Source organism: Cynocephalus volans, chromosome 17 (genome assembly GCF_027409185.1).
Source record: "Cynocephalus volans isolate mCynVol1 chromosome 17, mCynVol1.pri, whole genome shotgun sequence".
Lineage (NCBI taxonomy): Eukaryota > Metazoa > Chordata > Mammalia > Dermoptera > Cynocephalidae > Cynocephalus > Cynocephalus volans.
The window spans coordinates 10,038,218-10,055,144 of NC_084476.1; the positions used below are offsets into that span (position 1 = coordinate 10,038,218).

Consider the following 16,927-nt stretch of genomic DNA (forward strand, 5'->3'; position numbering starts at 1 on the left):
ACTGAAATGGGACTCAGTAAGACCCAAGATTGGGAGTGCTGCAGTATTTTCTGGATTTTAAAGAATGATCTTGAGCTGGATATGTTTAATCTGGGCAGCAGGGGATCCATGTGGACCTTTGCATTCATGGTTTATGTAACTAGACGGAATGTAAATTTTTAATTTTAGAGCTATAGGAATATCACTGCTTCCTTGCCTGCTGTGACATTCAAAAGTATCTGCCCCCATATCTGAGGATTGTGAGGGAAGGGGAGCTGCTCTGATGCCATTTTTTAATGACAGGAACCATTAAAGAGATCCTGGGGACTGCCCAGTCTGTGGGCTGCAATGTTGATGGCCTCTACCCTCAGGACATCATAGATGACATCAACAGTGGCGTAGTGGAATGCCCAGCTGTAAGTGACTTCTGCATCAGTGTCATTTGGTTATAATAGGGGTGACAGCTGGGGGAGGAGCAGCTAATGTGTTCATGGAGGTAACCTGGAAAGTTCTAGAAATGGACAGTGGGTAGGGTTGGGAGATAATCTTTTTTTTTCAAACTCCTTTTACTGATAGAGGTTTTTCTTCCCCAAAGAGTTAAGAAATACAAAGGAAAATATTTTAATAAAGGATCCTTTGACTACCCGTGGCCTTTTCTGTGTGGCATCTTCCTTGAGGGGGAGCTAGGTCCTTTGTGGGTGGGGGGGGTATCAGTGGTAAAACGTGTGAAGTAGCAGTCTAGGTAATAAGCTCTCGTAACATATTCTGCCCTGAATGGGAAAAACTCAGAAGACACCTAGAAAGGAACACACTGTACACTCTTTATGGATCTCTTCATAGGAAAAATGTTATTGGCAAGAAAGAAAACCTGTAGATGAGCACGAACACGGGAAAATAGCTTTCTATCTCAGGTGAATTTCATCTATGGTGGGGGATGCTAACATTCAATATCACTGACATATCAAAGACACCTGATGATTATCCTTTGATACTAATCCCTGGGTCACGTGAAAGTGAGGCTCAGGTCTGCTGCAGGAACTAGCCTACCTCTGCTAACTGGTTCACAGGTTTTTCTCTAGACTTTATCCCAGTAGAGACTATTTTCTAATGTACCTGTGTCACCTGTTTTCCAGATCTCACTTGTTCTACCCACCTTTCTAGTGTCTGTGCTTATCAGTCCCTTTCACTTTTTGATGACCCTCAACGCACTTTGGTATTGGGAAGAGACTACACCTCAGCAGCCTGAAACACTACCTGGAAATGCTTGTGGGTACCAGACTAAAAGGAGGTGGAAATGATTGCCTTTAGAACTTGATTTCCGGGCCGGCCCCCTGGCGCACTTGGGAGAGTGTGGTGCTTGGGTGCACAGCAGCGCTCCCGCCGCGGGTTTGGATCCTATGTGGGGATGGCCGGTGCGCTCACTGGCTGAGCACGGTGCGGGCGACACTAAGCCAAGGGTTGCATTCCCCTTACCGGTCACAAAAAGACAAAAAAAAAAAGGAACAGGGACCAAGGAAACCAAGCTAAGGCAGCTTCCCTTACACTGAAGGCCACTCATTGGGAGCCTGTCTCCAATATTCAACGGTTGGCTAGCCAAAACCCTGAGATGAGACCACACCAACTGGGTGTGAGAACAATGTTTAAACTACAATGATGGAGAAGAAACGGCCTATGGTGAAAATCTGCATCTCCTAAAGGAAACGTACTTTCCACCAGGAAGAATTTGAATTAGGTGCAATCTTTGACCTGCCTCCAACCGAAGCATGGCTGTCTCAAATCTTGTCACTCTAGTGGCCCTTCCTGTTGAGGCCCCATAGAGTGGGATGTACCTCTTGCTGATGGACTTCATTAGCAGCATCCTCTATTCTCAGTCCCACTATTCTCCGGGTCCGCTTTCTCTGTAAGAGTTCACAAGAGGACATCGCACCTTATGGTGCTTTTGTGTATTTTCCTATCTTTCCAGCATTAAGAAGTATTTCCTCTCCAAGGAGATTCTAGTACTTAATAGTTGGCCCTAGAATCTTTTTCCTCACCTGCACTTACTCCCACAAACTGGATACCTTAATATTTCTCAACTAGTTATTTCTCGCCAATGCTCTTTGTTCTTTTGCAGTTCTCATTACTTCAGGGAGAAATTACAAACACTGGGAAAAATACCTGACCTTCATGTAAAGAACCAAGTTCTTCACTGATTGATTTAATCACTTATCCCTAATAAACCAAGGCTTTTGGAGTGCGTGCCACATAAAGTGTTCAGGCCCACTTTCTGGATAAAGGTAAATCTCTAAAACTGAGTGAAATTTGAGTTGACGGTTGGACTCTGTAGATTCTTTGATGCTAACCGAATGAAAATGTTAGAGAGCTCTTGAGCTTCCCCATGCAAGGTGAAAATAGTGACCAAGTATTTATTATAGGAGCTTTGGCATGTGGCTGTGCACTGCAGACTATGAAAGTCAAATGTCATCCCCAGATGCTTTCAAGCCCTCAGCATTTCTCTGGGAGCCCCATCCACCTGCCCTGACTTAGATGTTGAGTTATGAGTTGGTACATCTGGGGCATTCTCCACCTACTGTGTTCCCAGCTATTCTCCAGCATGGAGTCTCTGATGTCTAATGAAAGCTGACCTACACTTGAAGGCCTTTCCACACTCAGTGCATTCATAGGGTTTCACACCAGTGTGAATCCTCTGATGCCGACTAAGGGATGAACCCTGGTTAAAAGCTTTTCCACACTCATTACACTCGTAGGGCTTTTCTCCAGTGTGAATTATGTGATGTTGGATGAGGGCTGAGGTCTTCTTGAAGAATTTCCCACATTCATTACATTTGTATGGCTTCTCCCCACTGTGGGTCTTCTGGTGGCTTTCAAGATGTATACTCTGGCTGAAGGCCTTCCCACACTGACTGCACTTGTAGGGTTTCTCTCCCGTATGAGTCCTCTGATGGTCTGTGAGGTGTGTACTGTGAGTGAAGGCCTTCCCACATGTGCTACATTTGTAGGGTTTCTCCCCTGTGTGAATCCTCTGGTGCTGAATGAATACTGTATAGTAACTGAAGGCTTTCCCACACTCACTGCACTTGTAAGGCTTCTCCCCGGTGTGAGTGCGCTGGTGGTTTGTGAGGCTAGCAGTGTGACGGAAGGTCTTCCCACAGTCGCTGCATTCATAGGGTTTCTCTCCACTATGAATTCGCTGATGCTGAACAAGGCCTGAAGAGTCGCTGAAGGCTTTGTCACACTCACTGCATTTGTAGGGCTTTTCTCCAGTGTGGGTTCGCTGGTGTTTTTTGAGGTTTGCGTTCTGGCTGAAGGCTCTTCCACATTCACTGCATTTGTAAGGCTTCTCTCCTGTGTGGATCCTCTGGTGCTGAAGAAGAGAGGAGTTCTGCCTGAAGGCCTTCCCACACTCACTGCACTCATAGGGTTTCTCCCCAGTGTGGCTCTTCTGCTTCTGAGAAAGGGAAGAACAGTAGCTGAAGGCTTTGCCAAACTCATTACATGTGTACGGTCTCACTCTGTGAGGCTTAATTACTTGTGAATTCTTAAATCTCTTAGAGTGTGTTTCACGTTCGTGAGGACTCACTTCTTTAGGAACTGTCTGCTGTAGTGAAAGGACTGGTCTCAGACTGAAGCTCTTCCCAAGTTCACCCTTTCTGTGCTCTGACTCTCCAGGGGCCATCTCTATACTCGTGTCTGGAAATGATTCTTCAGAAATGGTTTGCTGGGGTGGTGACTGAGATACAATCTTCCAGTCTGAAAAAGAGGAAAGCAATAGTCCTGTATTGCCTTGGTGGAAGAAATGCTGAAGGAGTTTGGCCAAGCTCTTACACAGTTTCACCTGTTTCACCAGAACATTTCTGTTCTAAATCATGAAATTTAGAGCCAAGGTGGTTTAGACCAAGACGGTTTTTCAGAGACATTCAGGTGTTAGCTGCCCTATTTCTGATAGGAGAGAGGAGCAGGGTTAGTTCTAGGTACTCCTTTTGTGAATTTCATAGAGAATCTGGACACAGACTGGTTGGGGTTATGTCTTGGCTCACCTCTCATTGGCTGTGTGACTTTGGGCAAATTCTTTAATCTTTCTGTGTCTTGGATTTATCATGTGTGAAAGCAGCTCCCTTTCAGAACTACTGTAAGGATTAAATGAGTTAAGACACATAAAGGACCCAGAATGGTCCTAAGCATTAAAAGCAGGTTTCCCTCTAAATTGCACGAGACCAATCTACTGAGAGCACATAGGCCCTCCACTCAGATTGAGGGTGTCCCTATGTAACCTTGTATTCAATCATACATGGGTTTGACAGCTGTTAAAAATAGACCATCTACCTAAGTAAAAAAAGAAAAGAGAGGAAAAGTGACAAGAAAAACATTGGGAGAAAGGGGCAATTCAGAAGCCCAAGTGACCATTACGAATTCCCATCTCTCAGCCCACATCTCCCCTGAGTGTAATGCCCAAAACAGAGCCCCTGATATTCCCTTGCAAGCCAGCATCTTTGTCAGTCTTCCCATTCGCCCACCTGTAAAACACTAGGGTCAGCCTTAATGTTCCATTTCCCTACACACCAAATCCAATCCACTAGTGAGTCCTGTTGGTTTTAACACCAAATTATATCCTGAGTCCCTCTTCTTAGCAAGCCACCATCATCTCTCACTGGAATGTCTGCAACAGCCACCGCCTACCTGCTTCTACTTCTGACTCCTCAAAGTCTCCATGAGAATACTCCATACATCTGCTGAATTCTTTTCAAACACAGATATCGTTCCTTCCCTGCTTCAAACTCTCCAATGGGTTCTCATTTTCCTAGTTGTAATACAATCCAAATGCCTACCATGGCCATAATTCCCCTGCAGGAGGGAGCAGCCTTAGATGGGTAGCAAGAGAGACCAGAAGCTATGGTTTCCCTTTCTTCCATTTTTCGTTTGTTAGTATCAGCCCTTTAGAAAATTCTGGCATGGCCACAAAGAGGTGAAACAGGCAGCAGATTCCAATTAAGGGCCAGATGTGGTGGCAGAAGGAGCTATCACAGGTGATAGTGTGGGTAAGGTCCGTCACCTAAGATCCTCAATGAGGTGAACCCCAAGCAGGGAATGTGTCAGGCCAGCAAAGATGACTCTCATTCCCCACCAGTGAGGAAGGATATTCATCCACTGGCCCATAACATCTCACATGCCCCGGACATTTCCTAGCCCTATGAGACCTTGTGAGGAGGACGTGAGGAATAGTGAGATTTGGAGTTAGACAGACCTTGCTTCAAATCCCAGCCTCACCACTTTCTAGCTGTGAGACTTTGAACCACTGAATTAATGTCGCTCACCTTAATTTCCTCATGGGTAAAATGGGGATAATAATTAGGGTTGTTACAAACTGTGAGTCAAAGGGGCTTTTGCTGCCAAGACCTTCCCTGGCTTAGTGCTTGTCCATTTACCTGGACTAGTACTTAGGTCTTCTCCCTCCAGCAGCCATGCACCTTCTCCTTGTTCAAACTGCAGTTCACGAGAGGCTGGGAAATGGAAATTCCTCTTCAAGGGGAATACACAGGCTTTTGAGATCATCCTAAGTATAAATACCCGTGCAGAACTCAGGACAGATAAAACTAGCCAGTTATGTTGTTCCTTTCATTCATCCAACAAATACACATATATATTTTTTGGCTCTGGCCAGTAAGAGGATGTGAACCCTTGCTCTTAGTGCCTTGGTGGTATAACAGCACACTCTGATTGGCCAGCTCCAACAGATATTTATTGAGCACTCATTTGGTGTAGGCATTAGAGGATACAGCAAGAAATAAGACAGACAGAGATGGTGCCATGGTCTTAGTAAAGCCTTTCTGCAAGAAAGTAAAGAAACAGTTTCAAGGAGGGGTTAAGCCAAGGAGCTAAGCTAAGTCCAGAAAGTACCCTACTTAAGAAGATGGGAACTTACTGAATTTGGAGTGTAGAGGACTCTTAAAGCAAATGTACTTCACAGGGCCTGGTTTTCCAAAGCCTTGCGGTTTCAAATATTGACCTTGCGGAGGACTGGAAATTTTCCTCAGGGTATAAAGTCACTGGTGTAAGAGAAAGATTTGTGGCACGGCAAGATTGCTGGCTCAAGGACAGACTAGTTACTGATTGAAATGTAAAGATACTGGAAAATTGCTGGACGGTGAAGGAATGTTTGCTAAGATGAAGCTTTTGTTGATAGGATCACTTAATTGCCTCACTGGAATGTCATCTGGCTTGTTTCACTGAATGTGACCAGCCTATATTGTTAAACTATAACCGCACCTATGTTCTCTTCCCGTAACTTCCTGGTCTGGAAAATAAATGCAGGAAGAGAACTCCAATTTGGGGTTAATTTCCCAAGGAAGGGATGCCTCTCCCTTGAGGGTTCCGGGAAAGTTAACCACTTCTGGGGTTCTCACTGCTCAGAAGAGATGGGCTTTGAGTAATCCTTTGTGGCTCCATCACCCAGGGGAAGTGGGGTGACAAATCCATGGGGGGCAAAGCAACAATGGAGGAATTAACCTGAGGGATGCCCCAGCCCTCCTGGGAAAGGAGAGAATGGAGAGCTGTAGCCTTGGGGGAAGCAAAGGGAAACTGCCTATTTGTTGACTAGCCATGCAGAGGCTTTCCACTGGGGAACAAGGAGGACTAAACGCTATCCCTCTGGCGCATCACAGCAATAAGAGATCTCTACACACTGGAAAGAAAGTGCCAGATTTTCAGAATTGAGCTGATTCTCAGTTTGTTTGTTTTTTTTGGCGCCTCAATTGTATGGTAAGGCGATCTGAACCTTTGACTTCCGTGTTATAAAACCGACCTCTAACCAACTGGGTTAACTGGCTAACCCGTGATTCTCAATCTTAAAGGAACAGTTTCCTTACCCAGTAGGACCCGGTTCCTCCACCCATCCTTGGTCAAAGGTACAGTCACGCTGCTGAAGGGTGTGGATCCCTGAAACAACAAGCAAATTCCTTCTTGCCAGTGTTCTCAGGATCTAGGTTGGAGGTGAAGGGGGCGGTAACACTAGCAGCCTTGGGGAAGCTGGAAATCAATCTGTGAAAGGATTTACATCCCTGGGTAGTTGAAGAAAACCATTATATCAATAGCTTTCTATGTGCCTAATACTATAATGGATTCTGACACACACACACACACAAAACAAACAAACAAAAAAACCCCCACTGTCTCTTGTCTTTGCACGTTTATAATTATGGTAGAATTTATGTGTAGATAGTTAGAAAATGTGTGCGTGCATGAGAAGTAATTGGGCAAGAAACAGCAGGTGCTTGGAACATAAAAGAGCCAATACCAAAAAGAAAAATTAGAATGTGAGTTCATACAGCGAAGAATCAGGTGCAAATTATCAAAGAAATGTGAAGGCTGAATTTTTAAACATTTAACAAGTATTCCCGTGAACATGGTTATCACCTAGTACAGCAGGACAGCCAGGTATATACAGAACCAAATGTAACAGTATGTGTGAAAGAGACGGATGAACTGGTTGCTAGGAGAACCAAAGGGGAGAGGAAGGACAACCAGGGAAGACCACAGAGAGAAGCCAATCACTGAGCTGGCATTGAATGAGGAGGTTCCCCACACAGGGCAAGGGAAGGATATCCAAAGCATGAAGGTGAGAAAGTCCTCACATGTTCAGGAAATGGCAGGCAGTCCAAGACAAGGGTCGGGGTGTGGAGGGGTGAAAGGTCTAGAAAGGTGGAAGTCAGAATGTAAAAAGCTTTAAATGACTTGATAAACATGGTGCTTTTATCCCTTAGGCAAGGAGCCGGTGGAGGACAGATGTGCCTTGAGATGGTGGTGGGAGAGAAGGTTAAGAACTCCAACTGTGTCAGTGACAAGTTGAGAGAGGATCCTGCTCAAATAGAGGGACTAGATGCACAGCCAGAAATTGGCTTTATGAAAGACGATCTGAGGATGAATCAAAGCTGTTTCCTGCCTGGAAGACTAGACAGATGGTCCTGTCATCACAAAGAGAAGAAGCATTGGAAGAAGGTAACTGCCCATGTCAGCTAAGTAACTACTTTTGTTTTTGGGCTCACAGACTTTAAGGTGACTTTAGGACAGGCAAGTGCAGATGTTCTGTAATACGCAAAAACAGTGGAGTTCAGGAGAGTCAGAGTGGGAACAGTAAGGCATGCAGGTGGCAGCCCAGCTGTTCTTATAACAAATAGGGGCCTACTCTATGCAATGTACCCTCTGCTAGGTGCTGGTGGGGGGGATGGGGGAGCAGCCAGGTGGGCAAGAGAAAAACTAATCAGGAGATTACACCACAGTATTAACAAAAGACAGTAATTATCTCCTAACCCGGTTCCACAGGAACCTCCAACACAACAAAATGCAACAGGAAGACCCGCATTTACCTGCAGTTCCTGTCTATTCCTAGGTCGGGGAATGGCACCTAGTTGGCCAAGGTAGAAATCTGGGTGTTATCCTCTCCTTTCTTGCAGCGCCCCCCCCCCACACCCCTATCAACCCCTATGGATTCTTCCTCCTAATATCATGAGAATTCAACTCTTTCTTTACACTTGCCTGCCACTGCCTTACTGTAATGCAGCATTATTTTCCAGAACAGAACTAGTCTCCCAACCTCTAATTTTACCTGCCTTTCCAATGCATCCTTTACCCTGAGAAATGCACTAAATGGAACAAAGAGGGTCATTTTTTTATAAGTATGGAATATTTAAAATATCTGGGTAACTTTAGTAATACGCAAAAGATTTATACGATCTGAAGAGAAACCAGAGTATTGGGTAACTTTATAATAATTAAGAAAGTAAAATCCAATATAAAGATATAAATGTCGTGAACCAAATAATAAAAAATTATATAACACATAAAAGAAAAACTGTATGAAATACAAGGAGAAATTTAAAACAGTTCAGTTTTGAGAGATATTAAAATAACTCAGTGACTGACAGAATTAAACCAAAATGAATAAACAAACAAAAAAATAAAGGTATGGAAGAACCAAGCAATTTAAGAAGGTTGAGTTGAGAGGGCTATCAAACCCTACATCCTGCCATCAGACTGTACCAGCATTTTTTGTTGACAAGAGACATGGACTCCATCCTCATAAAGCACACACCAGCTGAACGGGCAAAGAAATCAAAATCATCATTTTGGAATGTTAAAAAAAAAAAAAAAAATGCAATCAACAGCTAAAAACGTTCAATGTAGGGGCTGGCCGGTCAGCTCAATTCGGAGCATTGTTGCTCATAACGCCAAGGTCAAGGGTTCAGATTCCTGTACCGGCCAGCTGCCAGAAAAAGAAAAAAAGAGAAAAGAAAAAAATCTTTTCAATATAAGCAAGGAAGGGAGAAAATAAATTCAGGTTAAACTCAAGCGGTTAAAAAATAATAATTTTAAAAGAAATCTGAGGAAATCAGAAGCAAAAAATTAATAAAGAAAAATATATTAAAAAAGAGTAGAAATCATGAAGAAATCCAAGAGCAAAGTTTTGGGGTTTTTTTTGACCGTTAAGGGGATCACAAACATTGGCTCGGTGTCGTCTGCACCATGCTCAGCCAGCGAGCGCACCGGCCATCCCTATATACGATCCGAACATGTGGCCTCTGTGCTATCAGCGCCGCAGTCTCCCGAGTGAGGCACAGAGCCGGCCCAAAAGCAAAGTTTTAAAACATGAAAATAAATACAGCATTACCTAGTCAAGAAAGAAGGGAAGACAGTTGCTACTCTCACAGAAGGACTATGCAGTCGAATATATTAGAAACGATTTGGTAGAATGCTCTTAATGAAATGGGGAAATGTTCACCAAATTCTGCTAAGTGGAAACGAAAAGCTTACAAAGCAGAGAAACCCACCTTGAGGAAATACCGAAAAGGAAGAACGTCACTGAAAGGATACAAATCAAAACGTTAAGTGCCACCTCTTTGTGGGATTAAGGGTTACTTTAAATTTTTCGTGTTTTCTATATTTTTCAGGTTTCCTCAAATGAACATTAATTACTTTTGTGAACTGGGGGCGGGCGGGGGTGGGGACACATAAACCAACCCTACCATTAGTATTAGGAATAAAAGAGGTTGCCTCTTAGAATAAATTTCTAACTTACCTGGGGCCCAGTTGTGCAGAGACTAGAATCGATTCCTTCTTCTCCTGAGTCTTTGTTTTGGGAAAGGGCAGAGTCCCAAGAAGGTGATACTGGAGGAAGAGAAAGAAATCAATAAGACATAGAAGTTTGCAGCCTATCGAGTCACCAACTCTCACTATGAAGAAAGGGTTCAAAGGACACTAGCGCTGAACTGGGAGACTTGCAAATCGTATGTAAATTTTCCCATTCACTCCTACCTCAGAAATTCCATCAGGTCACTCAGAAGCAGGGAGACACTAGAGTGTAACAGACTCTCAAGTATGCAAGATCCACCACTCACCAGCAGTGTGCAAACCATGTAACCTCCCTAAGTTTCTTTTTTCTCATCTCTAAAATGAGGATGATAATCTCCTGAGGTGGCTGAAGGTTATACGGATATTCAGATAAAGCAGTGGCACAATGCCTAGCATTTAAGTGTACAGTTGACAAATATTATCTATTACTTAGTTCTTTGGAGAAAGTGGCTCTGCATATTTAAGACATTTGCTTAATCAAAAGAAGAGGTAATAGATATTTCTCCAAGGAGGATATAGAAATGGCCAATAAATACATGAAACGCAACATCATCAGTCATTAGGAAAAAGCAAGTCAAAACCAAAATGAGATAATACGTCACACCTACTAAAATGACTACAATAAAAAGGATAGAAAATACCAAACGGTGACCAGGATGTGGAGAGATTGGAGCCCTCACACGGTGCTGGTGAGAATGTACAAAAATGGTGCAGCCACGGTTAAAAACAATTCAGCAGTTCCTCAAAAAGTTAAAGAGTTATATGACACAGTCATTCCATTCCTAGGAATACACACGAGAAAATAAAGCATATGTCCACACAACATTCACTGAGGAATGGATAAACAAAATACGATACATTCATACGAGAGAATATCATTCCCCCACAAAAATAAGGAAGTACTGATACATGGTATTACATGGATGAACTTTGAAAACATTCTGCTAAGTAAAAGAACCCAGACACAAAAGGTCGCATATTTTATAGTGTACTGAAATGAAATGTCTTAGGCAAATACAGAGACAAAAAGTAGATCAGTGGTTTCCAGGAACTTGTGTAGAAGGAGGTAATGGAAAGTGACTATTTTGGGGATAGGGTTTCTTTTCTGGGTGATGAAAAATTTCTGGAGTTAAATAGTGGTGATGGTTGCACAACCCTGTGTGAATAATAAAATCCACTCAATTGTACACTTTTAAAGGGTAATATGTTATGGTATGTGAATTATATCTGAATAATAGTAAACAGATCTGGATACTAGTCTTAGTACAGACCTTCTGGTACTGAGTCATACCTAATCCCATTGTACATTATTTTCTTCTTTGCAGTATGGGGAGGATGATAACCATCCAATCTGCTTTCCCAGGTCTCTGGGGAAGACAACAGAAAATGCTGGATGTGAAACTGCACTCCTCATTCTGCAAGTGCAAGACCAAATACAGGAACCCCTTGATCTAGGGGAGGATGGCACCGACCTTGGTGGTTAAAACACCGTACACTTTTGTTCTGTACTGCATTCAACGGGTTCTCAAAAACATCATTTTATTTGATGATTAAAATTCTTAGAGGCAAACAAAGTAGTTAGTGTTATTTTGTCCTGCCAGGAAAACCCAGAGTAAGAGACCTGGCAGGTACCCCCGCAGCTTTAACAACAATCGGGGCCTTCTGCATACAAACTCCCTTATCCTCCACAACTTCAGTCCTACCGGGCTCAGCCTACCCGCAAGCTTTCCTGCGCTACCGAGCATCTCTCACTGCTTCAAGAAGGGCTGGAAGGAGAGAAGCGACAGAGGAGTCCCTGGGTACGTCCCGTTTTCCTCCCCAGGAGCCCGCTTCTCCCTACTCTATAACGTCATCGGCCTATCAGGCATCCTGGGGTAAGTGGTAATCACCCAGGCCTGATGTCTTCAAACCTTTTTTAACCTCTGAGTTCGTGGGCCGGCCCGTGGCTCACTCGGGAGAGTGCGGTGCTGATAACACCAAGGCCCCGGGTTCGGATCCCATATACGGATGGCCGGTTCGCTCACTGGCTGAGCGTGGTGCTGACAACACCAAGTCAAGGGTTAAGATCCCCTTACCGGTCATCTTTAAAAAAAAAAAAAAAAAAACCTCTGAGTTCGTTACTCAAAATGACGATTGTCTGTCCCCAACCACCTGTGGAAAACATAACCGGACTTCTGGCCCGAGTGAAACAGCAGCATTAGTGGACAAACGGGAACAAGAAGCCGGATCACCCGCAAATGGCTCCCTCCACACTCCGCCTCACCTCCTGGCTCCAGCATTGGGTGCCACCTGGCGCCACCGCCTCCCAGCAGTTCTCTGGCGTCACCGTCGCTCCACGGCAGCCCCAGCCCCGTTTTGCAGAACTGCTCTGACAGATCCGGGGCAGGACGCCTTCTCCGGCCTCTCTCCTCCGAGGCCCTGTCTGAGCCTGCGCCGCTGGGCCCTGGGAGCTCGCGCCCGGCCTCCCCGGCTGGCTCTTCCGCTCCGTCTCCCAAGCCAACAGCCACTCCTCAGCTTGACCTCAAGTAGAACCCTGGTGAAAAAGCCGCTACAGACTTTTCGAGAAAACGACCCGAAACCGGCTGCCAGCGCGACCCTAGGAACTGCGCTCCCAAGCCCAGCCACGCGCCAGTAACCGGCTCTGGCGCCAAGGGGACGCGCCTGCACGGCGCCACTTCCGGACATGCGCATATGCCTCTTCCCCGCTCCGCCTCCACCAAGACCTGTTACTTCCCAAAGCCTCTTACTCTGCAGCAGTCGGTTTCGTGGTGCGCCCTCGTGGGACTGACTTCCCAGAGAGGCTTCCGCCTGTTCTTGCTCCCGGAATCATGCCTATTCGTTGCACAAGTCTTTCCGGTGCACCAGATGCCAATGGTGAAATGGCCTCTGCAACAGTAAGCGACTTGGCCGCAAGGAACCCTGGGTACGGCGGCTTTGGCGCAAGCGCAGACCTACGCTGGCTCTGGGCGGCCGGTTTCTCCTTTGCGGTTTCATGTGCGCGGACCCGGGTGCCGGCGATTCTCTCCTTCCGTGGCCTTCAGCTCACGGCCTGTCCCCAGTCACCTTGTCGGCCCTCTTGAGCCGTATTGAACGTTTGGCAAGAGTAAAGTAATAAGGGCGCCTCAGTTTCAACAGGGCAGCCACGGGTGGGTGGCCTGGAACCCTCAAAATGTGAAAGTGTCAGCAGGCGGGAGCGGCGGTTGTACCTTCAGGGGTGGAAGCGTTCCTCCTAGTGTTGGACCAGCCCTGTTCCTGGAGGAGACTCGAGACTCCTGCCCCTGCGGGGCTTCCCTGCTGCGGGCAGGGAATGTTTCAGTGGCTTTCCCAGGACACTGATGCAATTTCCCATCCAGCCTGTTTTGTTTAGTGTTTGGTGACTGACCGGTGCGGGGATCCGAACCCTGAACTTTGGTATTATCGACATCGCGCTGAGCTAACCCTCTGAGCGAACCGGCCAGTCCATGCCTGTTTTAAACTCTACACTTCCCAAACAAGTTTTTGATGACCAACTGCGTTTTAGAGGCATTTTGTTAAGAAGAATTGAATGGGTTACCAGGGAAGGAGAAGGGAGTCTGGGGGTCCGAAGGCCTCTCTTCATTTTGTTCTGTCTCTCTGGCTTTCAATGACAGCTGATGGCATTTTTGCCTGTATAATTTCCTTAACTTTGTGTGTCCTATGAGGGTACTTTAAAAAGTTCATGGAAAGTGTTTTAGTCCGTTTTGTGTTGCTGTAACAGAAATACCTGAGATCGAGTAATTTATAAGGAAAAGAGGTTTATTTGGCTTACGATTCTGGGACAGCTGCATCTGGCACGGGCCTCAGGCTGCTTCTACTCATGGTGGAAAGTGGCAGGCAGCTGGCGGTGGGTGCAAGCAGATCACTTGGCGAGATGGCGAGAGGAAGGAAAAGAGAAAGAGAGAGGAGGTGCCAGGGTCTGTTAAACAACCAGCCCTCGCGGAAACTAATAGAGCGAGAACTCACTCATTGCTCCCCCCACCTAAGGAGACCACTAATCCATACATGAGGGATTCATTCCCGTGACTCAATCAGTTTTCAACACTGTCACATTGGGGACCAAATTTCCAAATGAGTTTGGGAGAGGACAACACATCCAAACTCCATCAGAAAGAGAGAATTAGATGACTATATAAATCTTTCCATGAGGTTTCTGAAGTACACTAGGATGACTCTTTCTGGGATTCACTCCACGAGACAAGCCACACCCACAAATCTCTTGTGAGATAGGCCCTTGTCAACCCTGGGCTTCTGCAATTTGGGGCTTACAGTTTGGAGGTCGGAAGTGTGAAATGGATCTCACTGGGCTAAAATCAAGATGTCCACATTGCTTCATCCTTTCTGGAAGATCTAGGGAAGAATTTGTTTTCTTGCCTTTTGCAACTTTCAGGCCGCCTGCATTCCTTAACTTGTGGCCCCTTCCTCCACCTTCAAAGTTAGCAAGTTCAGGCAGAGTCCTTCCAATGCTGCCATCTCTCTGGTTCTCTCTTCTGCTGCCCTCTTACACTTTCAAGGACCTTCATGATTACACTGTGCCTACCTGGATAGTTGAGGAGAATCTCTGTTTTAAGGTCAGATGATTAGCAACTTTAGTTTCATCTGCAACCTTAATTCTCTTTTGCCTTGTATCCTAAATATTCATGCATTCCAGGCATTACGATGTGGACATCTTTGGGCGGGGGCTCTCTGCTGACCACTGCAGGGATTACAGAACCACACCCAAGTGAGTGGACACAAAGAATCTGTGACCCAGCTGGCTGTGAGGGTGGCAGGGGCATTCCAGATCCACCAAGCCTCAAGAAAGCTGCATTCAGAGTGATCTTTGTATCGTTCGGAGATGCCTGGTCCACTCTACTCTTACTCCATTAGTAGTTTCTCAAGATTGGAGTACATCAATATTACTGGGAAACATGGTCACAGACTCAATCCTGAAACTACTGTGGCCATGTTTCCCTGTGTTATTGATGTAGTCCAATCTTGAGAATCCTTGAATCAGTTGCCGGAGATGAGGAGTTGGGCTGAAGTGGCTAGAGAGGAGTTGCTTGTCAGAGCAGCCTTGCTGCCTTGAGGAGAAGAAATATAACTAGCCCGGGATGGAGAGGGACCTTTGGGTGGCTCGCATGAGACAATTCTGACCCTCAGTCTGGCCGCCTCTGTTGAGGAGCCCTGAGAAGGAAGATCAGAGAAGAGGTGAGCCCCAAGGACGCGAGGACCAGCTGCCTCCCCCACAGCTGCCAGCACCACAGGTGGTCATCAGAGAGCACCTAGGAGCAGGTGCCATCCTCCCCTCCCAAACGTAGCCAGAAATGCCATGGCCCTGGCTGGCCTCACTCTGTCCTACTGTGACTGGAGGCACGGCCCAGCTTCTCTGGGCCTCATTTCAAAAGAGATTCTCCTTATTAGTCTTGCCTCTCAGCCTGTGTGACCAATCAGCATCCTAGTCCCTTACGGTGTTGTCTCTCAATATGGGATCCCCGGAGCAGCAGCTTTGGTATCCCATTAGAACTTGTCAGAAAAAGAAATTCTGGGGTCCCACTGCACTCCCATCAAACAGATGTTCAGGGAGCAGGGTTCAGCAGTCTCTGTCTTGACAATCCTTCCAGGTGATCCTGATGCACGCTAGCTTGAAAACCCCCAACTCAGAGGAAATGGCCTTGTGAGGAAAATGAGCTGTAGGAACCCACGAGGCTGCTCCTTCCATAGCACGCTCCAGGCTCCTGCCCTTTCTCCTTGTCCTCAGAGCCACACTGGCTGATAATGGCTTAAGGAGGCAACACCAACTTCCCGCCCCAGTACCTTTGCACTTGCAGAGCTGTAACCAGCAGCACTCACTGGCTGTCTGCTTCTCATTCCCAATGTCTCAGTCTATGTCACCTGGGGGAGGGGCCCTCACTAAGTACCCTGTATAGTGACAGCCATTGCCACCCCCACGGTAACTATTTCCTTTCGGCACTTTGCACATCTGCATAAATTCTCATTTGCTTGATACTTCTGATTGTCTCTCTCCTTAGAACATAAGCTCCGTTAGAGCACACGTTGTGCTGTTGCTGCTGCATCACCCATACCTAGAACAGTGCCTGGACACCATAGGTACTCAAGAGCTGAGTGAATGAATGAATGCACAATGACCCCTGAGGGCAGTCATGGGTTCTCTTTGGGCTCTTGCTGAGGGCTCCAAATGCCTATTTCAATAATTACTCCTTGGGCCGAGCCCATGGCGCACTCGGGAGAGTGCGGTGCTGGGAGCGCAGCGACGCTCCCGCCGCGGGTTCGGATCCTATATAGGACTGGCCAGTGCACTCACTGGCTGAGTGTCGGTCACAAAAAAGACAAAAAAAATAATAATAATAATTACTCCTTCTTCAATCCCCTACCCCGAGAGCCCAAGGTTTGCGTTTTTTCTTCTGAGTGATCAGGAAGGCACAGCGAGTGTCCTTGCCCAGCATGTGACCTTTGTAATCAAGGAAAAGGTGCAGTCTTTGCCTCAGCTAAGAGGGGCGGGGCCTCAGAGATAAGGAGGACCCAAGGGCATGTGTCCCTGGTCCTGCCCCTCCATATCTTGGCTGATATTTGTAATTACCTGTCTCCATATGCTTGTCTTTGAGGACAACCTTAGTTGCTGAGGCAATAGTTGGGCCTACACTTTCCTCATGACCAGAGTTCAACCGATGGCCGACCTCACCACGTTATGCCCACTGCCATCTCGGCAATGTGGCAGAGTGGCCAATCCAGGGGAAGCCACCAAGAACACTGGGAGGAGGAGCCTTGAGTGTCCACAAACTACAGAAGGAGTCCACTGTGTCACACCTGT

The 16,927-nt window shown here is 46.2% G+C and overlaps 1 protein-coding gene across 3 annotated transcripts; it reads right to left on the reverse strand.

The window, feature by feature from the left end:
• Window positions 1-778: 778 nt before the first annotated feature.
• LOC134365411 (zinc finger protein 79-like) lies at window positions 779-12,960 on the reverse strand. 3 transcript variants are annotated; one of them, XM_063081491.1, is made up of 5 exons: window positions 12,365-12,959; window positions 10,049-10,137; window positions 6,843-6,912; window positions 3,560-3,729; window positions 779-3,427 (listed from the first exon to the last, which is right to left on the reverse strand). In XM_063081491.1, the coding sequence occupies exons 1-5, from the start codon at window positions 12,378-12,380 to the stop codon at window positions 2,561-2,563; spliced, it is 1,212 nt and encodes a 403-aa protein (XP_062937561.1). In that variant the 5' UTR covers window positions 12,381-12,959; the 3' UTR covers window positions 779-2,560. The 3 variants fall into 3 exon arrangements, with proteins under 3 accessions (XP_062937561.1, XP_062937560.1, XP_062937562.1); XM_063081490.1 differs by having other exon boundaries at window positions 779-3,729; window positions 12,365-12,960; XM_063081492.1 differs by lacking the exons at window positions 6,843-6,912; window positions 12,365-12,959 and having other exon boundaries at window positions 779-3,729; window positions 10,049-10,120.
• Between the last annotated feature and the right edge of the window lie 3,967 nt (window positions 12,961-16,927).